Genomic DNA, 24,438 nt, shown 5'->3' with positions numbered 1-24,438 from the left:
TTTCTTCAATAGCTACATAGTGGGTTAGGAAAAAAAAAACTTTAAAGATATTTGAAGCCTAATTTTTTTTTCTTAAATTTAATTTAATTGCATTAAATTTAAATGTCTTTAAAAAAGATAATATGGACTTTATTAGTCAATACAATTATCTGCTTAAATTTCATTTAAAAAAATCTTAAAAAATACTGTAGCTAAATTTTAGCACGAAAAAACAAGACTTTCCATATGACATAAAAAGAAGTTGCCAACATCAAGTGCAACTAATTTATAATTGGACGGCTTACTTTATCCAGCTTTTGAATACTTTCATTTATTTTAATCCTCTCCACACTTTTTGACCGCTTGATTAAGAATATTTAAGCACTTGGGCATTAATTCCATTGATTCTCAAACTTTTCTTCCCTTCAACAATTAATTCCACACTTCTAGTGTAGAGTAACTGTCCTTCAAGAACTAACAACATTTGGTGGTCTATATACTGAGGGAAGCTCCTTGATCCATTTGAGGTTAACCATTCTTCAGGTAGATATATAATATGAATGCATGCATTCACATCTTTTATTTCTCTTATCGTCTCTCTTCTTTCATATTTGGTTAGACGAAAATATGTACGGTTTTGTAATTGTAGAACCATATCATCTCGATGTTTTTCCTATTTCGTACGGAGACACAATATACGTTTGTTGACCCATCAAGAGAAAAAGAAAAAAAAAAAAAAGGATATATATATATAGACACACACGTTTGTTAGTCAAAAACAAACATAAAAGCATAAGCAAATCACAAGCGTAAAGTTTATTCCAGAAAATTAATTGAACCCCATGCTTTCATCAATACTGATAACGGGATGAGACCAGAATTTAGTTTGTGGGGGCCAAAACTTATAAAAAGTTCGACCACTTAAATATAAGAAATATACTGAAAATCAAAACTACATAAAAAAAATAACATATATAAAAGAGAACTATACTAACATGTATTTAGTATTAATAAAATATAAACAAAATAATAGATATAAATTTTTGTAGTACATTTAGGGTTTAGGGAACTTGTTGATTTCCTTTTAAAAACCAAAAATCATTTATAATTGATATGGTACTGAATTTTGCTCTAATTTACCTTTTATTATATAAATAAAAGAGCTCGTGAGAATATCAGAGTCTATTTTGTTCTAAATTATATTTTGACAATATCCATTATTGAAATTCTTCATTTTATCGTTGTAGTAGAAATTGAAAGTTATTTCACTATTTAGCTTATTTTTGCTACTATTCATGGGTGTCATTGCACTTTTTTGGTACTATTCATGAATCTCATTATATTATTTTAACTAACTTTTACTTTTATCTATAGTACTTTTAGCAATAAGTTTTCAATTTCAAGAAAATAAGCGGTATTCAAGCAGACTCAAATGTTTTTTGGTCCTTAATTACTAGTTTAATAATTTTTTGAGGCCCAAATGTCAAATTAGTTTATGCTCATACTTGTGATACCATTTTCAACAATCTTTTTATTTATTTATTTATTTATTTATTTTTATTTTATGATTTGAAGTCTTATGGATAATACTTATCTACCAACAAACAAATATAATCAATTCTAAAAAGATTTATATGCTCGAGGATGCAAAACCGAAATAGGAATAAGCAATTCTATTGCATACTCACTAGCTTGGTGATTTACTTCTTGTAATTAAGATTTATTGAAGCATTGAATATATATAATGGATGATGATAGTGTTCAATTGCAAAATTATCTTGCTGATGATGAAAAATTCCACATCTTACAGGGTCAGTTTTGAATTTTTGGGTTAAATATGAATTTTATAAAATGTCCCCTTGGTCTGTGTTGACATCCCAAAATCTTTATTGCTTAGGTCTAATGTTTCGGCCAATAACTTGCATGTGTTGAGTTTGAACATTTATGCTTAATCATTTGATATATATATATATATATAAATAAGATGTTGAATTTAACATAAAATTATCACTAACGTTACTTAATTGTCTTTTATTTACAATTTACCACCTCATATGTTGTAAAAAGAATTGTGGAAAAAAAAAGAGTATCTATTATTCTTCTTGAGACTCAAACTTAATAATTAAACATAGATCCTGAGACACCAATACTATTCTATAAAATATGGAATGATGGTCTCTCTTTAGATTTGTTAATACTTTTGTCTCAATAATAAGTGGATCTTGCAAAGAGACGTGATCCAGGTTGACCATTTTTTTTTTTTTAAAACATCACATCAAAATCAACCAGAGCAGCCTATTCATACGAAACTCGACTCTTCAAGATATGTTGAACTTTGAAGAGATGAGTTTTAAAGAGGCAAATTCTTCAATTAAATTTCAAACAGTGTTGTTTTGGCATATAATTCTAAAAAGAATATTATTCAGCGAAAAAGGCCCGAGAGTCTTACACCAAATTAAGGAAAGAAGAAAATATTAAAATTCTGATTGGGTAAAAGTACAAACCATTATAATTATAGGGTTTGTCCTTTCTGACAAATAAGAATTATCTCTATGAGTTGATCGCGCTAATTTGGCTTATGTAAAGAACTTTAACATAAATTTCATCATGCATCACACAATTTATATTCCACACTGAAATCTTTCTTTTCAGGTGCACAAAATTTACTTGATAAGTTGCAATGACAAGAAATAATATCGATTCAAACGACGGTAAATATTTTACTTTCTTATCTAGTATGGTTTCCATGAGTTCTTAATGAAATGGATATGTCTGACAAAGATATCACTAAAGTCAGCAACCGATTGTATTAAGAATACATTCTCAAATTAACATCAAATTTTCATTTAAAATATAATATCAATACAGTAAAAAAACAATTATGTCCGTTATAAATGTTCTATTTGATATTCCCCCAATTATAATTTGTAATACATATATATATATATATATATTTTGTTTATAAATTAACTATAGTTTATAAGAGGAAAAAAATCAAACATATATATTGTAATTGAAGTATAAAATAGAACAGTAAGAATAAAATAGAAGATTACTATTATATAAAGAGTAATGATATAGTTACAAACTATTTTATAATATTTTTACAAAATGTTGAAATGGTTAACCTTTTATTGGTTTTCATCTAAATCCATCATTAATATCACTTTTTTATTTATCAATAATCACTCACCATATCAACAGTTTATAAAAATTTTTGTAAAATTATTTGTATCTTTAGCATTATTTTTCTATAAAATACCTGTACTTGTACTATGATTTTTACTTTATACAGAGTGCGCACGTGGAAAGCTTTATCTGGCTGCGCTGAATGGTGATTGGAACTCTGTTAAGGACATGACAGGAATTCAAAGAATAATTACAAAGAAAAAAGAAACCACTCTTCACATTGCTGCAGCAGCAAACCAGGAAAAATTTGTGCGGAATTTATTGAGGACGATGATTTACAACAACCCATACGAAAACCTAACAGCTGTTAATGAGATTGGGAACACTGCCTTGACTTACGCTGCTGCAACTGGAAATGTGAATATTGCCATGGCGATGCTGGAAATAAATAGTGACCTGCCAAACCTTCATAGTGGGGTGAAACCACTCTGTATGGCTGCTTCCTTAGGACACAGAAAAATGGTGCAGCTTCTTTATTCTCGGACCAAAGAGGTGGTTCGCGAGTGGAAGGAAGATGAGCAGGATGATTTATTTATCACTTGCATTGAGGGTGACTTATATGGTAAGCAGAAGAAATTATACTGTTTCTTGCTTTTTTCTTTTTGGAGGGGGAGTTTTGAAATTCGAAATATTAACCATGGCTTAAACATTTAAAGTGGTGTGACAAGTTCATATAATCTAAGCTAAACGAGGACAAGATACACAATTTCACTCATTTTCTAAATGTGGTATGAAAGTATTGGTTCGGATTAATATACTAATCGGTCATCTTTACTTCATAGCTTAAATTTTTAGTTTCAACGAACTTTACCATGCCATCTTTCTTACATTTTTTCTTTTTTCTTGAAACTACAGTATCAAATAATTTGTAGCATTGTGATCTTCTCTTTTCTTATATATATATATATATATATAAAGAATGAGATTCTTCATATCGAATTCTATCTGATTAAGATTGAAAATTCAATATGGGTATGAGACACCCTTGAACGTTTAGACCCCAAATTATAAAAATACCAATTCAAGCTTATAATCAAACAATTAAAGTGCGGAATATGAACATAAGCCAATCATTGAATAGGTAACTAATCTAAGCCAAATATAAACACATCAACAGTAGTAAATATAAGGCAAAGATAAAGGGAAGAGAGATGCAAACACAAAGACAACACGCGATGTGTTATCGAAGAGGAAACCGAAACTCTCGGCGTAAAACCTCTCCGCCGCCCTCCAAGCGGTCAATAATCCACTAGAAAATGTAGTTGGGATACATAAACAGTAATATACCCTCCAAGTCTAATCTACCCAGGTACCTAAGCCCTCCAAGCGAGGTTGCGCCGAACTTTTTTATTCCCCCAATTATAATTTGTAATACATATATATATATATATATATTTTGTTTATAAATTAACTATAGTTTATAAGAGGAAAAAAATCAAACATATATATTGTAATTGAAGTATAAAATAGAACAGTAAGAATAAAATAGAAGATTACTATTATATAAAGAGTAATGATATAGTTACAAACTATTTTATAATATTTTTACAAAATGTTGAAATGGTTAACCTTTTATTGGTTTTCATCTAAATCCATCATTAATATCACTTTTTTATTTATCAATAATCACTCACCATATCAACAGTTTATAAAAATTTTTGTAAAATTATTTGTATCTTTAGCATTATTTTTCTATAAAATACCTGTACTTGTACTATGATTTTTACTTTATACAGAGTGCGCACGTGGAAAGCTTTATCTGGCTGCGCTGAATGGTGATTGGAACTCTGTTAAGGACATGACAGGAATTCAAAGAATAATTACAAAGAAAAAAGAAACCACTCTTCACATTGCTGCAGCAGCAAACCAGGAAAAATTTGTGCGGAATTTATTGAGGACGATGATTTACAACAACCCATACGAAAACCTAACAGCTGTTAATGAGATTGGGAACACTGCCTTGACTTACGCTGCTGCAACTGGAAATGTGAATATTGCCATGGCGATGCTGGAAATAAATAGTGACCTGCCAAACCTTCATAGTGGGGTGAAACCACTCTGTATGGCTGCTTCCTTAGGACACAGAAAAATGGTGCAGCTTCTTTATTCTCGGACCAAAGAGGTGGTTCGCGAGTGGAAGGAAGATGAGCAGGATGATTTATTTATCACTTGCATTGAGGGTGACTTATATGGTAAGCAGAAGAAATTATACTGTTTCTTGCTTTTTTCTTTTTGGAGGGGGAGTTTTGAAATTCGAAATATTAACCATGGCTTAAACATTTAAAGTGGTGTGACAAGTTCATATAATCTAAGCTAAACGAGGACAAGATACACAATTTCACTCATTTTCTAAATGTGGTATGAAAGTATTGGTTCGGATTAATATACTAATCGGTCATCTTTACTTCATAGCTTAAATTTTTAGTTTCAACGAACTTTACCATGCCATCTTTCTTACATTTTTTCTTTTTTCTTGAAACTACAGTATCAAATAATTTGTAGCATTGTGATCTTCTCTTTTCTTATATATATATATATATATATAAAGAATGAGATTCTTCATATCGAATTCTATCTGATTAAGATTGAAAATTCAATATGGGTATGAGACACCCTTGAACGTTTAGACCCCAAATTATAAAAATACCAATTCAAGCTTATAATCAAACAATTAAAGTGCGGAATATGAACATAAGCCAATCATTGAATAGGTAACTAATCTAAGCCAAATATAAACACATCAACAGTAGTAAATATAAGGCAAAGATAAAGGGAAGAGAGATGCAAACACAAAGACAACACGCGATGTGTTATCGAAGAGGAAACCGAAACTCTCGGCGTAAAACCTCTCCGCCGCCCTCCAAGCGGTCAATAATCCACTAGAAAATGTAGTTGGGATACATAAACAGTAATATACCCTCCAAGTCTAATCTACCCAGGTACCTAAGCCCTCCAAGCGAGGTTGCGCCGAACTTTTTTCTTTTCTAGCTTACCGGATTCTGCTACTTGACCATAGCATCAACCAATGTATATTGGTTCCTTTCAAACTACTTCCCTCAGCACCAAATAAACCTTCTCACAGACGCGGGTGTGATGAGATAAGGATTTGGTAAAAGACCTCTCAAGGGTATGACAATGGAAAGGAAGAGAGTAGAGGAATTTGTAGAGTTTCTTAGATGAAGATTGGAGATGAGGCAATCTTGTTTTTCTCTAGGGTATTCTCTTACAAAATTCTCTCTGGAAGCTCTCTCAATTTAGTGGGTATAAGGGTCTATATATAGTGAGGTGAGATGAGAATACGAAGAGACAGATTTTTTGCAAAGAAGGTAAATTAGCGGCTTGGTCTCGCGGCTTGTCCAAGTCGCGAAATCAAGTCGCAACGTAACGGTCTGGCCAGCCTGGGACTTTTGTCCTGTAGTGCGACAGCTGGCGCGACCCTTCAGCTTCCTTGCGTGTATCTCACGTGCCTGAAGTTGGCGACTTGCTGCCGTGAACCACCCGCGAGTCTTAGCCGCGAAACTCTGCTTCTTTGCACGTATTTGAGTTTTTCTTCACATCTTCTCACACACTACCCTTACAATAATCCCACCTAAATACAGGGTTACTAAGTGCTTAAATTACAAGCAAATTGGCACAGAATAAAGCCAACAAGATGGTTGATAAATTTCAACCTTACAATCTCCCCCTTTGGCTATTCCGTGACAAAACCCTAAACCAAACTCTACACTTAACGCGTGAGTTGGGAACAGTTAGAAAACTCACTCACACCTAACTCTAGAATCTACGAAACTTTAGAACCATAAAAACAAGTAACTTCTGAAACACAACAATACAATGAGTTCATTGTATACAGAAACTTGTAATGCATATGGAGTAAGCATAATGCGATCATGCACAATGGAATAAAGCACTAAACCATGGCAAGACCAAAACAGGTAATCATTATAGCCAAGTGATCACACTTGGAATGAACATCCGGACATTCAAGATAATAAACATAAGGTTTGAATGACCAACACTCAACCAATGCACAGTACATGAAGTATGTGCATCTAGGAAAAATCCTACAAGGGCACAAGAGTGACAATACTTAGAGGAAAATGCAAGACATTTAGTTGGAAGTACTGATTTAACAAAGCACAAAGGCTGCATAAAGCATGACACAAACCACAAAGGCCTACAAATTGTGCATAAGAACAAACCCTTAAAGTTTACAGAAGAACATGGGTATAAACCAAAAAGAAAAATATGCTAAATAACATCATATTATATATGTTGAAAAACTACTGAAAAAAAAAACATCAATATATAATAATTAAACCAAACTTAAACCACAGTGTATCAACCCTATAACAACAATAGTTATCCAAGCATAGTATCAAAATTATAAGCACAAACAACATAAACACAGTGTATAATAGTGAGACTCCCCCTCAAAATAAGCACTCCCCCTCAGAAATTGCCCTTAAAAGTTCTCCCTTTTTTTGACCAGAATGGCCAAAGGGTCACTACTCCTGGTTGGTGGAGAGGCTGTCAATCTTAGCTGAAAGCACATCAATCTGATCCTGCATTACTATCATCCTTTCAGTCTGCTGACTTTGAACTTCTCTGAGTCCATCAAGTCTTTCCATGATGATTTGAAATGCATTGGGAGGAGGTGTTGCTGATAAAGTTGAGGCTCTACTCCTCTTTCTTCTGCTCCTGGGTGTGACTGATTGTTTTGCATCTTCTACTATAGTCTCCATTGGATCCCCTTACTCTTCACCACCCGGAAGACTACTTTGTATCCTTGTGATGGTGAATTTGTTTATTGTTGATAGTGGAGTCAAGGGACTGATATCTTGAGGAATTCTAACACCCTTCGCTCTGAAGATCCTCATGAGAAGACTAGAAAAGACCAACTTTGCCCTAGCAGTAGTTTTAGTCTCATCTAAGATGGTGTCATAAATGTGTGAGCTGATGTCAATGATGACTTTCTCCTTGAGCTCCATGAGAAATATAGATTTGGAATTAGTAAGAGTAGTCATCTTTCTTATAGGATACAAATGGAACATCATGATGGTGGTCAAACATCTCATGTCTATAGGAAAAGCATTAGTGTTGACACATTTCTCTTCCTTAGTACCACCAATCCGAGCCTGGACCGTATCTAGAGACATCATCCTGTCTTTGAAGTTGATGAATTCATACTCTTCTAAACCCTCAAGACCAAGGACGTCATCAATGTCATGTGCGTCTAAGGTGAACTCATGTCCTCTAACCCAGCAGTTCTTCTCTTCATCCTTTATGATTACATTTGCATAGAATTCCCTTATCAAGGGATCATAGACTGCAGGTAGATCACTCAACAACTTCTCCCATCCTCTTCCCTCAAAGCACCCTAGAATGAAAGTGTCCTTCAAATCATGTAAGTTAACAAATCTCTCCTAGATAATGGTACCCTTCATAAAGAAATCTCTGTATCTCTCAAAGTGCTTGATAGACCTAAATAGATTAGGGTCCATTTTCATTCTTTTGTCAGCTTTCTTAGCAGTTGTCTTCTTCTTTGAAGGAAGTGCAGCCATCTGTAAACAAGCAGAAAAGGCCACAAACAAGACATAGCACAGAATGGGGAAATGCACATACATTAGTAACAAGTTAGTTACATAGTGATAAACAGAGTGACCAAACACAAACACAGAATAAGCACAGTTGATAACTAAACATTGGATATAACAAGTTAGCCAAAGTTAAACTGAAATATGCAGACAAAATCAGATAAATTTGTTCAAAAACAGTGAGTCAAGACCCATTTGGTATGAACAGTGCAAAAAAAATGTAGCAACACCTACATGATATGGTGACTTAAGAGTAAAAAACAAATGGTAGCCATAATCACCAAAACCATAACCAAACAGATAAATTTAGAACCACAGTAAAAATTGCAGAAAACCCCACATTCATATGCCCAAAAACAAACTGACAAATATCAATGCTCAGACTAAGGATAAGTGACCTAATGTAAGCAAAGAATCCAAAACAGTCAATGCAACAAGAGCAAATAGCATCACACACCCAAACTCAACAATATATGCAAACCCATGGTCGAGCCCCTCAAAATCACAACCCAACAACACAACACACAGATTCAAGAGAACAATAATGAAATCTTGATGAATAAAGTGAAGACAAGAAAGCCCATACATTTTTCTTGATGTTTGATGAAGACATGATGCAGAATTTGAGAGCTTTTTCAAAGAAACACAGAGTGTTGAGAAAGAGATTTTAAGGAGAAGATGAACAGACACTGAACTTCAAGAGAAAAAACTGAAAAATAGTTTTAAAATTTGTCTTTAAAACGCAAAACATGCGTTTTTCGCGACTGGATCAAGTCGCTAGTAAGTCGCCAGGTTAAGCCGTGAAACACTGTGAAGAGAAGAAACTTGAGAAATTTCTCTAAGTGTTTTTCGTGACTGGAAAGTCTACCCATGAGATAGTCGCGATATGAGCTGTGAAATTCTCTGAGTACCTCTCGCGACTGGACCTTCCACTCGCGAACTAGTCGCTACACTGACCCGCGAAAACTAGAAAACTCAAATTTTGGAAAAATTTTCCAAGTCTTTTTCGCGATTAGAGCATTTACTCGCCAGTTAACCGCGAAAAATCTCTGAGTGATCTTCGCGACTAGACATGCGACTGGGCTAACCGGCGACTTAGTCACCAAAACAGGGCAACACTATTTTTGAAAATTTTGACATTTTTTGTAAAAACAAAGTACTTTCCAAAAACAAATCAAAACACTAAAAAATCTTTTTTTGTTTGACCAACAAAGATTGAGCATGTGAAAACACATTTAATCAAGTACAATCACACAAATGAATATGACATTTATTGAACATAGACTTGTGTGTTTTGGGTGGATATCAAACATAAGATAGTCCTTAGTCCAATGTGAAACTTCAATGATCAATTCAATCAAGGCATACACAACTAGCACTAGATAATGTGATCTATCTCAATTATAGAAACATGCATATATGACATCTCACAAATACTTGATAACAATTTTTTGAAGCTTTTCATTTGGCTCCATATTCAACATATCATTTGCAACTTTTGAGCAAAAAAAAAAAACTCTCATTGAGAGATAGATGCCTGAAATTTTTGATATTTCAATTGATGAGTTAGCCTTTAGCTTTTTAGGCATCATACATTTTATTTTGGTCGCTTTCCCTTTTTTTCTAGTCGAATACTAGTTTGTGCGACAGGCTTTTGCAGCTCTATATCTCTTTTCATTTTGAGATTTACATTTAGAGAGCTCATTTTAGCAAAGAAAAAAAAAAAAAAAAGTGGGAAGATATATAGGCACGAGTCTATGCATGTCTCAAGATCAACAAAACCATTCACTAATCATTCATGACAAGGTTGAAGATTTATTTACAATAGTCACATAGATTTCAGAATTTCTTCCACAATGATATGAGTGCATGAGAGATAAGCTAAGCTCGTTAAATGCACAAAGCCATAAGTACAAAGGTACAAGGTAAAACATGCTTTGAGACAAAACTTAACAAAGGGATCAAACTTTTTGAATTTTCTACTTTTTATGTGTTTTTGAATTTTTCACACAAAAACAGTAAAAGATTGATCCGAACGAAGAAAATGTAGAAGCATTTTAAACACAAATAGAACACAAATTAAAAATCAATACTCAAAAACACAAAGCATATAACCAATCATATTCACAAAGCATAGGAAGAATTTGATGCATGGACATGTTATAATGCTTATGCATGAGTACCCTTTGTCACCCACACGTCACGTGCGTTTAGGGTGATATCCTTGACGGATCGGATACGAGAGTTAGGACTGTCAAACCTTTGAGTGAAGCTTTCCAAGCAATTAGTGAACGCACCGATCATCTTCATCACTTCCATCATTCTTGGATCACGTTTTTGGCTTCTTGGTTGCTCACCACCCCAAGTCCTCATATCATTTCTTCTTCCTCGTGACCAAGGTGCACTTGCATTGTTGTCTACCCTCAGCTTTTAACAGTTGGGTCTGGTATGTCATTGCAATCCACAATAATGACAAACATACTTTGTTCTAGGATCCTGCTGCTGTCTTGGGAGTGATCTTCCTCTAACTCCATATCTGGATTCTAATTGATTACTGCACTTATGTAATACCCGTTGAACAGCCACATTCTTCTTCTTTTCAGCTTTAATTTTCTCAGGACTAAACCTATTCACAGTCGTCTCCTTAGCCTTTACAAACTTCACTTCTTTGGTGACATTTGCTGATGAGCTACTTCCTCTGGCGTATCCCAATCCGGATTTGTCTGAGGTATGTTTTTGAGATGAAATAACATCATCTAACTTCCTGGAGAAGACCCTATCTATCTTGGCATGAGCTTTCACTACCTCTTGCTCAAGGAATCTCACTTTTGTGTAAGCTTCTGATAGCTCACCATTAAGTGCTTTAATCTCACATTTTGTCTCCTTGTATCGTGCCAGGAGACTTTTGTAATCTTCCTCAACTTTCTTCATCTTCTTCACAGCCGCCTTTGCCACTCGTGCATACTCACCCGATTTCTCCAGAAGTGAGGCGTAACTCTTTTGAAGATCAGTTGAATCTTCCTCCTCTTCATCTTTCGATTCTTCAACAATCCCCATAGACTTCAAATTAGAATGCTCACCAAGCTCCTTCACAAGAATATCCAAATCCTCTGAAGTCTCCACATGAGCAATGGTCATGAATGCAAAGTAATTTCCTTCTCCGTCATAGCTCTCTTCCAAGTCAGAGTTTGATGAATCCGAGTCACTCAGAGTAGTGGCATAGACCTTTCCTTTGGACTTCAAATAGTTGGGACATTCCTTTTTGAAGTGTTCATATCCATTACACTCAAAGCAAGTGATTCCTTGAGATGATTGGGAATCTCTATCATCCTTCCTTTGGAATTCTTTCTTCTCCCTCTTGGAACTCTGAAATTTTCCTTTGTCATCAAATTTCCCACCATTCTTTTATTTCAAGAATTTTCGGAAGTTTTTTACAAGATATGCCACATCTTTATCTACTGCATCTTCTTCCGAAGGGTCATGTGATGCCACTCTCTCATCAATTGTTTTAAGAGCAAGTGATTTGCTCTTCTTCTGAGAAGGCAGGGACAACTCATATGTTTGCAGAGAACCAACTAGCTCTTGAACCTTGATGTTGTCAAGATCTTTGCTCTCTTCAATGGCTATAACTTTGGTACAAAAACTTTTTGGTAGTGACCAAAGGATCTTCCTTACAACTTTAGACTCCTTCGTCTTTTTCTCTAAATTAAATTTGCCAACGACCACCTCGTTTAGCTTACTATTAAAAGAGTCAAAGGACTCATCCTCATCCATCTTTAGTTGCTCAAAACGAGTGGTCAACATCTGAAGTTTGGTGTCTTTCACCTTCTTAGTTCCTTTATAAGTCGTCTCCAGAATCTCCCATACTTCCTTAGCAACGGTAATATGTGAAATCCTGTGAAATTCTTCTGGAGAGATATCACAAAAAATGGCGTTCAATACTTTACTATTTGCATTAGCCGCCGCAAGAGCTGCCTTGTCCCAAGTGGATTTGGCATCCTCCGGCTTTGTCCAACCTATTTCAACAGCATCCCACACAGCCTCATCCATAGAACACAAAAACGCCCTCATTCGGACTTTCCAAAATGCATAATTATTACCATAAAAAAATGGTGGAACAGTGAGAGATTGAGACCTATCCATCTCAACAAGGGGTCAAGGATCACACTCAGGTATTAAAAACACAACAAGTGTATCCGCTCTGATACCAATTGAAAGTTCAATATGGGTATAAAACACCCTTGAACATTTAGATCCCAAATTATAAAAATACCAATTCAAGCTTATAATCAAACAATTAAAGTGCGGAACATGAACATAAGCCAATCACTGAATAGGTAACTAATCTAAGCCAAATATAAACACATCAATAGCAGTAAATATAAGGCAAAGATAAAGGGAAGAGAGATGCAAACATAAAGACAATACGTGATGTGTTATCGAAGAGGAAACCGAAGCCCTCGGCGTAAAACCTCTCCGCCACCCTCCAAGCGGTCAATAATCCACTAGAAAATGTAGTTGGGATACATGAACAGCAATAGACCCTCCAAGCCTAATCTACCCAGGTACCTAAGCCCTCCAAGCTTCTTGCTCCAACGAGGTTGTGCCGAACCTTTTTCTTTTCTAGCTTACCAGATTCCGCTACTTGACCATAGTATCAACCAATGTATATTGGTTCCTTCCAAACTGCTTCCCGCAACACCAAATAAACCTTCTCACAGACATGGGTGTGGTGAGATAAGGATTTGGTAAAAGACCTCTCAAACGTATGACAATGGAGAGGAAGAGAGTAGAGGAATTTGTAGAGTTTCTTAGATGAAGATTGGGGATGAGGCAATTTTGTTTTTCTCTAGGGTTTTCTCTCACAAAATTCTTTTTGGAAGCTCTCTCAATTTAGTGGGTATAAGGGTCTATATATAGTGAGGTGAGATGAGAATACGAAGAGACAGATTTTTGCCAAACAGGGTAAATTGGCGGCTTGGTCTCACGGCTTGTCCAAGTCGTGAAATCAAGTCGCAACGTAACGGTTTGGCCAGTCTAGGACTTTTGTCCTGTAGTGCGACAGCTGGCGCGACTCTTCAGCTTCCCTGCGTGCATCTCACGTGCCTGAAGTTGGCAACTTGCAGCCGCGAGCCACCCGCGAGTCCTAGTTGCGAAACTCTGCTTCTTTGCACATACTTGAGCTTTTCTTCACATCTTCTCATACACTACTCTTACAATAATTCCACATAAATACAGGGTTACTAAGTACTTAAATTACAAGCAAATTGACACAGAATAAAGCCAATAAGATAGTTAATAAATTTCAACCTTACAAAGATCAATCATGGCCCTCTAATTAATCTCTATAAACAAAAATTCCAGTGCCCGGCCGACACTAGTTAGGTAAAAACTAGTGAATGAGGACAAAAAAGTTTTCAAAAGAAACCGTTGCTTGTATTTCTCATATGATTATGGCACGCTTTACGTAGCTTATCTTTCATGAAATAAATATCGACATGTTCCTTCTTAATATTTTTTACTTTATCAATGAAACATAACTAAATACGGAGAAGAAAAAGAATTCCGTCCATGAATATTTTTGCTTGGAATTTTATTTTTGTGATAAAATAATGCAAGAGTAGCCTGGGAAATTTGGTATAAAATAATGCAGGAGTAGCCTTGGAAATGCTGGAGGACAACCCTAATTTAGCCACTGCTAGAAACAAGGATGGAGAGACTGTACTGCAACTGTTAGCTTGCAATCCTTCCGCATTTGTTGGTGAAACTCAACCATGTGAGTTATTATTATTATTTTTCTCATGTGAATTATTTGACTGAAATTCTTAAATCTTGTATGGTGATATATTCCTTAATCATGTAGTATGACATACAATGACATGAGTTAAATACTTTTTATATGGAAAGTGAAAGGGCAATTTACATCTCGTCGATTGATTTTAGATGAATTATATCAACTTTACACATTAATAGATTATAGATTCAATTGAGCTCTGGTTAAGTTACCACAACATAAAGAAATCATAGAATAAAACAAAGCATAAAATAAATGGCATAGGTGATTTGTTGACAATTGAATTCCCCAGTGGGTGATAGCTTCAAAACAAATTATGTCGAGGTGGTCTTTGAAGATACAAACGAAGCAGGAATCGGGGTAGTAGTCCGTAATGCCAAACGGGAAGTTATAGCTCCACTATCCGAAAAAAATACCTCTCCCCTCTTCAGTGGAGGTCTTGTAGGTAATTGTAGCTCGAAGAGAAACTCAATTCATTGTGGAATTAGACATTCCGCAATCTGTTTTTGAAGGAGATTCAGCGGTGGTGTGCAATGCTCTTGCGGCTGTCGATTTTGCTCATTTGGCCATTGGTCAATTTATAAAAGACATAGTTTCTATTGCAAGTACTCTTAGAATTCATTCTTTCTCTCACACTAGGCGGCAAGGTAATTTTGTAGCCTATGCCTTAGCCAAGAGAGTGAGGTTATTTTTTCCTTTGTTAGTTTGGATGGAGTTTGTTCTACCAAATATTTTCCAGTTTGTTGTTTCTGATTTTGCAATTAGTTGAATAAAAGTGCTCGGTAATTTTCCTAAAAAAAAAGTTTACAATTGAAAAAAAAAATTCCTAATTGCTAACTAGTAACACTTATAGAAGTGACCCTGCAATCTGCTCCAAAGAGTTTGGACTTTTCTAATTTGAAATTCTTGACACAAACCATATCTATGACTTCAAGTATTGGCTTAAAGATTTCTTATCCACTATAGAATAGGGAAGGCTTTGTGGCTTCAACTTTTGATCACCAATGTAAGTACTATTCTTTAGATTTGCTTTTGTGAAACTTGGTATTTGGTGAAATTAAGAGGCTTAGGGTTTTGATCTTCTTAGATGCATGATGATGCTCTCTCTAACCTCTTTTAGTTGAGTTTAGTGGGCCCTCATATAGTGTAATAAGTAGGTACTAGTCATCAATTGACTTAATGGGCTTGATTAGAATTACGCTTCTTGTGTCTCAATCAAGAAGCCTCAGTTGAGAGACAATAAACATGACGTTCTTGATCAATTGAGAGACAATTCAGGATTAGCCAAGAAACTAGTGAATGCCCTTTGTTTAACTAAATCTAATAACTTGTGTTAGGGTCATATTTTCTATGTAATTGGCTAATTCTTTCACAAAACGCACTTTAGTTGTATTTGGGTGGATCTAAGCTGAGTTCAATATATCAAGAAGTATGTTGATCAAACATATCAAGTGGTATCTTTAAAGTCATGAAGATCGATCCAAGAAACAAGTGAAGAAAAGCTAATTGATAAAGTCTCTACAGAAGCTTGATAGATACTGCTATTGAGGTTAAATGAAGAAGCTCGACACAAGCTCGATCTATCGAGAATTACAATCTCAGAATTTCTAGATCTGAAATTCTGCCTATGTTTTCTTATTTGATTAGGGTTTCTTTTCTTACAAACCTAATCATATATAAGGCATATTTTAGAAGCCGTCATACACGGATATAGAGACCTAGAACTCATATATTCTGTGTGAAGCTACTACGCTTGTACGCCTTAGGTTTTTGTAACCAAATGCTTCCTAATCTTCATCCTTTGTGCAACAAAGGAAAGCAGACTGCTACAAGATCAAGTCCAATTAGGTATTTGAGCAAAGGTTCAACTGTAGGTTGATATTTTGGGATAGGCCACAGTAGTGATAAAATTCCTTATACTTGTAATCGCTAGATTATTGATTAGTGGATTCTTGGGAGTGGTAACTTTAAATTCACCTGATGGGGTTTTTGCCTTGTGAAAGGTTTTCCCTATTTGTCAACAAATTACCGTATCAATTTAATTTTCACTACATTTAGTTTATTTGGTAATTTGTTAGTGCCTCTCCGATTTGCATATAATTTGACCTAAATAATCAACTTGGGTAATTGAATTAATTAACTGGGGTCAAGCTATCTTAACCCAACAAGTGGTATCAAAGCGGGCACGCTCTAATTAGGTTTTAATCTTTGATGTGTGATCCTTTAACCCAAATTGTCATGGATATTAATTACATGAACAAGTCTTCTTTAAATAATTTCTCTTGTGATTCTAACATTGATGTTTCACAGTGTTTAAGGATATGTAAGTCTGAAATTTATTTGAAATTGATGTTTATTGAAATGGACTTGTATCTAGATATTTTGATGAAATCAGTTCTGGTGAAAGATCAGTTGATTTTCGAGAAATGCGAAAGAAGACTAGGATGTCTCAAAAGGAGCACATATCGGGTTGTTAGCAAAAGAAAGAGGAGAGCTCTATTGAAGTTACCCAGCTGAAATTACAAAGAAAGAACTTTTCCATATGAGTTGACTAACAAGCATGAAGTATGTTTCATGATGCATATTGCTCTTAAAGTGATGGATACATGTTTATGGTATCTTGATAGTAGCTGTTCAAGACATATGATTGGAGACCATTCTCTCTTCAAAACATTTGAGCCAAGAATGGGTGATAATGTTACATTTGGGGATGGAAGCAAATCTCAAATAAAAGGGAAAGGGATTATATACTTACCTGGATTACTTGACATTGCAAATGTCCTATATGTAGAAGGACTGAGGGTAAATCTATTGAGCATAAGTCAGATTCGTAATCAAGACTTCATGGTATTGTTCTCTAAAGGAAAATGTCTAGTACTCAATGAACTAGGTGAATAGCTTATTGGCGGGGTCTGTACTATGGATAATTGCTGTGATTTTGCTCCAGATGCCAAAATTGTCTGTAATAGTATTCGGATGCCTAACAAAGACTTATGGCATCAAAGGAATGGGACATGCAAGCTATAAACAACTTTCTATTGTTTCTAAGAAGGAAGTAGTGCTAGGCATTCCCAAGTTGGTTAAAGTTGACAATGCAGTATGTGGACCATGTTAACTCGGAAAATAGACAAGAGCTCATCATCAGATAACCTTAACCACAGTTGTGCATAAAGATGCTCATCTAAGCTACAAAAGATACAAAGTTTAAGAAACTTTGTTTCAATGACTATCCAAGGTACACACCAATGTACATAAACACACACTGTTTTTGTATTTTTCAATTTTTCAATTTTTTATTTATTTTTATATAAAAACAAAATAAAGCAAAACTAAAAAGAAAACAACCAAAAACATGTTGAACAAAGACAGAGCAATGCATAAAACTAGACTGACTCAAAACAAGAAAGCAAAACACACAAGTAATGCAAGACAAAATCAAAGAGAGAGAAAAAAAAGTGATAGAATCACTTGGAGCCCTTTTCCTTCCACACCTTGAAAGAACCTTTTCGTTTAGAGAACCATTGATCCGGCGGTGAGGGGGAAGAGTTAAAACCATTCAAGTTCAAAAGGAACATAAGGGATTTGAGAAGATCTCCAAGAGGAGCAAAAGAGGATGGAAGCTGATTCTGATCTCTCGATGTGATCATGTTGTTGCTTTTTTGAGTGGCTAACCACTTATAGCAATTAGGTCGAGTATCTCCAGTTGCGCCACAATGATGACAGAAATGCTGCTTTTTCCGTTTTGGTTTTTGAGAGTTTTCCTTCTTAGCCCTAGGGTTTTTAATTCCTCTTTCTTATCAAGCTTAGGGGGTTCTCCTAAGATAGAATTACCCTTATCTATGTTCTCACTAGCTAATTCATTCTAAACATCATTATTCTCAGTTTCAACATTATTAGTAGGAGGAACAAAATCAGTAGTACTAGTAGAAGCAATACTAGGAGAAGAGAAATCATACCCTAAACTGGTTCGATCGGAAGCAGATTTCTGAAGACTGAGCATCTCGTTGAGCTTAGCGCTTAAAGTCCTTTCCAATTAAGCTCTGACTTGGAACAATTTTGCCTCAAGTTTCTTGGTCTTCTCAGCCAAGAAATTATTCGCAAATCTCAGTACTCCAATAGTCTGATTGGCTTCATCAAACTTTGTAGAGATTTCTTCTCGTTCAAGCTCCACATCACTAAGCTTCTTGAAGGCCAACCTATACAACTTCTCGTGCTTTTCTGAGACCTTATATAATTTTGCATAGGCTGTGGATGTCATCTTGTTCATCCATCTTTCCAAACTTAGACTCCACCAATTTCTCTTCTTTGTCCACATCTTCAAAAATCCCTTCAGTAGGATTTACAGTGGCAGTGAAGGCATTTAGGATTCCATCATCCTCATTATCGAAGTCATCTTCAGGCTCGGTGATGCTTAAGGTAGCAGCAAGTGCTTTTCTTTTTTCGATGGTCTTGAGATAAGTAGGGCACTCTTGTTTCATGTGACCAAAGCCTTGACACCTAAAACACTTTGGTCCTGAGGGAACAGTGTACTGACTGCCATCCCTAGCATCTTGCATCCTTTTTCCTTTTGTCTTGGCTCTTAGATTGAGAAGAACTCGGCTATCTACGATCCTTGTAGAAGCCTTTTGCATTGGTATTCTTCATAAACTTCTTGAATTGCCTGGTGATGTAGGACTTCATCTTAGAATCTTCATCATCAGAAGAATTATTAATATCACTGCTCTTGGCCTTCAATGCCATGCTCTTACTCTTGCTCAATTTCCCGATCCTTGTCAAACCCAGCTCATAGGTCTGCAGATTGCCAACCAACTCAGTCAAAGGAATTTTGTCAATGTCCTTTAATCCTCAATGGTAGTGATCTTGGCATGGAATCTCTCGAGTAGAGATCTGAGCACATTTTTCACAATCTTGGGTTCAGGAATGGTTTTCCCAAGATTAAAAACTGAGTTAACTATGTCCTTGAGCTTGGCATAGAACTCATCGAATGACTCATCCTCCTCCATCTTGATCCCTTCAAAGCTTGTAATAAGCCTCTAAAGTTTTGAATCCTTGATAGCCTTGGTTCCTTCATAGGTTGTTTGGAAAATGATGCATGCTTCCTTAGCAGTTTCAATAGAGGATATCTTCTTGAATTCCTCATTCATGATTGCACTGAATAGAGCATTCAATGCATTGCTGTTGAAGTTTGCCACCTTGATCTTTGCATCATCCCAGTCAACCGGCGCTTCCGTAGGCTTGGTCCAGCCTATCTCCATAGTTTGCCACACTTTCTCATCTAAAGACTGCAAGAAAGCTCTCATGCATACTTTTCAGTATATATAATTAGTGCTATCAAATAAAGGAGATATGATAAGATACTGTCCTCTATCCATGACAAATAGGGGTCAATGGATCACATAGCAAAGATTAACCCTAATCAGAGTGTGCCTGCTCTGATACCACTTGATAGGCCAAGAATGTATTGACCCCTTGCGATGAATTAATTGATTAATTAGCCAAGTTTATTAATTAATCTAATTAACATGTAAAATGCGTGGTAGCACAAAGAAATCACCAATTAAACTAAGTGTGCAGAAAAAATAAATTGACACGGTGATTTGTTTACGAATAGAGAAAACCTACACGGCAAAAATCCCACCGGGTGATTTTAAGGTCACCACTCCCGAGAATCCACTATTATCAAAACAAGCGGTTATAAGTAAAGGAATCCCAGTACCTTGTACCAACTTATAGTTGAACCCTTACCCCAATATCCAATTGGACTTGTTTTGTAGTGACAATCTCTCCTTTTCAATGCACAGCTCTCAGTACGTGACTAACCAATTGCGCGGATCCCAATACGCGACTTGATCACCAACTTGAGAAGAATGTTGGCTACAAAGTTTTTCTATTCATCACACGATGAAGATCATGAAGTTGCTTGGTTACAAAACTCTATGGTGTACAAATACAGCAGCCTCTTCAAGGGAAAGAAGAACTAAGACAAACTAGGTTTTCAGTTACACTTTTCTTCACACTTGTGGAATTTTGCTCTTGTGCAACTGTGTGTAACATTTTTCGGCCCTTAAAATAATCCTTATATTTTACATATATTCATGGATTGGATGAAAATCAGAACTGAAAATCAGAACTTCATAAATCTCGATAAATACCCTATCTGTCAAGCAGTTGTCGAGCCTCGGGCTGAAACAGCTCTTTTAAACCTCAATAGATACTAGCTGTCGAGTTTTAATGAACATCATCTCTTCACTTGATTCTTGGACAGACTTGCATGACTTTAACACTTGAAATTGAAATCTTGTTTCTTGAAGCATTAAACACATCATAGATCTATCCAATTATAAGTAAAATGCGTTTTGTCAAAAGATTAGCCAATTACATAAAATAGTGACATATTTTCCAAACATTGAATCACATATTTCTTAACAGAGTTCTTCAACTAAGAAAAGAAAAAGTAATCTAGAGCAATAAATGTGATAAGACTGATCTTGAAAAGAGAGTGTAATTTTTTTTTTTTTAAATAACAATAAAAGATACTAAAAATACTAGAAGAGAATAAAAACTTAAAAAAGTAGTAATAAATGTTGGTAGGTATACTTTGCCTTTCGGATTTAGATATAGGGTATTGCACTTAATGTAATTGTAATCAATGACCAAAATTAACAGTTGAAAAAATAATTTTTAATTTTAACTATTAAATAAAATATATTAAAATAAAGTTAAAAAGTAAAAATATTTGTGACAAAAAGTGGATGAATTGCATCAAATGCAATACCTCTCAATCCCTTGCCTTGTACAAGCACAACAACTTCGGATTCTTTTTTTTTTTTTTTTTAAATCCAACAATTTCGGATTTGAGTAAAAAAGAGATTTACACATAAGCCTTGTAAACATTTTTTTTTTTTTTTGAAAAAAAAAAATATATGTCTAGTAATATATATATATATATATAACAGTAATTTTGAAATGGTACACAACTATTAATCTGTACCAAAATATATAATTTTTCTAATCAAATCGATACAACCTCCCATTCGAAATTAACTCCTTTAATTTTTAGTATTAATCTACAATTTAGGGCTTTATTATAAAGGGGCTGGGGCCTTTTTATAAAAGGTAAAAATAGTTTTTAAAAAGGGTCTTAGGCCTAGGCCTTGAGCCACCACTGCTCTACCAAATATGAAACCAAAGAAAGTACCTAGAGACAACTTTCTAAAGTAAATATTATTAAAGCATGGTTTTTAAAAATCAAATTCGGTTGACTGGTCAAACTGTAAATCTGCCACCAGTTTTCAAAACCCATAAAATTAAAATGATTGACCTTTAAACTGCTCGACCTACAGTCTAACTAGTCAATTACTAATTGCATAAATGTTTTTATTTTATTTTTTATTATATATATATATATATATATATATATGTATATAATTTGATATTTACAATGAGGAAAAGTATTTGATCTCTAGATGTCATGGATTAGAATGCGCCAATTAATTAAGTTATAAAACTCTTGATAATTACATAAATGTATTAAACATTTAAAAATATTGTCATGTTATACAAGTTTGCTAAAATATTTTAAATAATAAGAAAATATCTACTTAATTAAAAACTGTAATAAATTATGAAAAATTTCATTTTATATTAGCCTCCTTAAACTTGAACATCTCTTATTTACGATATGGTTTTAAAAAGCATGATTAGAAGCACTAAAATGGAATGACATTTATTACAATATTTCAAAACATATACTATATGAGTGTTTTGGTAAAACCTAGAAGAATAAACATGTTCCCATGGAGCCAATACCCCTTACATGTTATCGAATTAGAGGAACAAAACTTGCGGTTGATAAATAGATACATTTTTTGTATCTCTAAAAAAATGTATCTCTTTATCACCTACAAGTTTAGCAAAAAAAGAGATACTTTTTTTTTTTTTTTTTTAAATAACTGGGCATGTTTGGTACATGTGTTTAAACGCATGTTTTTAGTTTTTAAACAACATTACACGTATTTTTATATATTTTTTCGTCCACACGTATTTCAAAAAAATACAAATAACGTTATTAGAACAACATTACGAAACGGCCATTTAAGGAGATACATTGTTCGTTTCTTTTAAACAAAGTTTTGACTTCAGTGGAGTTGGCGGGCCTCATAATGCTTTGGCCAAGTTGCTGACCTATTAGTCTAAGCTGTCACGTCGGCCTTCTCGTTTGAGGCCGAGATGAGCTGGCATGTCTTAATTCTTCTCCATTAGTTGCCACTTGTCCTTAATCCGTGGTGACACATGTCCTCAAGCAAGGCACTCAGTGTCAACTGCTAGTTACTTTATCAGGGAGTAGAACATCTGCTTTGAGCTCATCACCATAGCTTTTAGTTCACTGCAATATGCTATCTTAATGTTATGCACACTACGATGATGTGACCTTAAAATTTTTTGTTTGTTTTATTTTTTCTAATATTGTCATAATCTAAAATTATAAAATATATCACATCATTTTAATCTCATCATATTCCTAAACAATGTAATGTTATATTCTTGTATTAAGATTACAATAATGTAATATTATGGTGTAGTGTAACATCACGGTGAACCAAACACCCCCTTAATGACTAGAGATCAAGAATGTTTGCTCTGTTGGATCTTATAGCTTTCGAAGGTTGGGATGAATCCATGGGTTGTGATTTTTATCAAATTGCTGGTGTCCTTGCTTCTTCACCTATTATCCACAAATCAATCAAAAGAAATCTCCTTCTATGTTCCTTACCGGAGGAAAGCATGTAAGGTTGAATCTAACCAACCATTTAATTGGCTTTATTCCGTGACCAATTTGCTTGTAATTTAGCACTTAGAAACCCTGTATTTAGGTGGGAAAATTGTAAGGGTAGTGTGTGAGAAGATGTGAAGAAAAACTCAAGAGTGTGCAAGAAAAACAGAGTCTCACGGCTAGGACTCGCGGGTAGTTCGCGACTGGCAAGCCGCGAAAGGCAGGCACACTGGGAAGCTGAAGGGTCGCGCCAGATGTCACGCTACAGGACAAAAGTTCCAGTCTGGCTAGGCCGTTATGTCGCGACTTGATTTCGCGATTTGGCCAAGCCGCGAGATCAAGTCGCCAACTTGCCCTGTTTGGCAAAAACTGACGTTTTGCATTCCCTTCTCACCCTACTATATATACACCCTTATACCCATCATATTGAGAGAGCTTCCAGAGAGAATTTTGTGAGAGAAAACCCTAGAGAAATACAAGATTGATTCATCCCCAATCTTCATCTAAAGAGACTCTACAAATTCCTCTACTCTCTTCCTCTCCATTGTCATACCCTTGAGAGGTCATTTACCAAACCCTTGTCTCACCACACCCACGTCTGTGAGAAGGTCCATTTGGTGCTTTGGGAAGCAGTTTGGAAAGGAACCAATATACATTGGTTGATGCTATGGTCAAGTAGCGGAATCCGGGAAGCTAAAGAAGAAATAGGTTCGGCGTAACCTCGTTGGAGCAAGAAGTTTGGAGGGCTTAGGTACTTGGGTAGATTAGGCTTGGAGGGTCTTCTGCTGTTCATGTATCCCAACTATATTCTTTAGTGGATTTTATCACCGCTTGGAGGGCGGCGGAGAGGTTTTACGCCGAGGACTTCGGTTTCCTCTTCGATAACACATTGTGTGTTGTCTGTGTGTTTGCATCTCTCTTTCCTTTATCTTTACCTTATATTTACTGATGTGGATGTGTTTATATTTGGCTTAGATTGTTTTATCAATTCTGTTATAAGCTCGTTATCATATTCTGCACATTGATTGTTTGATATAAAGCTTGAATTGGTATTTTGTTTCTGGTGGTCTAAACGTTCAAGGGTGTTTCATACCCATATTGAACTT

General features: G+C 35.1%; 1 protein-coding gene across 1 annotated transcript; it reads left to right on the top strand.

Annotated features, from left to right (window-relative positions):
- Positions 1-1,723: 1,723 nt before the first annotated feature.
- Positions 1,724-5,452, top strand: LOC136062429 (uncharacterized). The gene is made up of 3 exons (XM_065761449.1): positions 1,724-1,790; positions 3,275-3,730; positions 4,905-5,452. The coding sequence occupies exons 1-3, from the start codon at positions 1,724-1,726 to the stop codon at positions 5,450-5,452; spliced, it is 1,071 nt and encodes a 356-aa protein (XP_065617521.1).
- The last annotated feature ends 18,986 nt before the right edge of the window (positions 5,453-24,438 follow it).

This window comes from Quercus suber, unplaced genomic scaffold, assembly GCF_002906115.3.
Source record: "Quercus suber isolate HL8 unplaced genomic scaffold, Cork oak 2.0 scaffold_413, whole genome shotgun sequence".
Classification (NCBI taxonomy): Eukaryota; Viridiplantae; Streptophyta; class Magnoliopsida; order Fagales; family Fagaceae; genus Quercus; species Quercus suber.
This window is presented reverse-complemented; position numbering and strand designations above follow the sequence as displayed.

Excerpts from the sequence above, each read along its gene's own strand:
- LOC136062429 (XM_065761449.1), top strand. The coding sequence starts at position 1,724 with ATGGATGATGATAGTGTTCAATTGCAAAATTATCTTGCTGATGATGAA. Across the intron at positions 1,791-3,274 it reads AAAATTCCACATCTTACAGG|AGTGCGCACGTGGAAAGCTT; the intron begins GTCAGTTTTGAA and ends TACTTTATACAG. Across the intron at positions 3,731-4,904 it reads CATTGAGGGTGACTTATATG|AGTGCGCACGTGGAAAGCTT; the intron begins GTAAGCAGAAGA and ends TACTTTATACAG.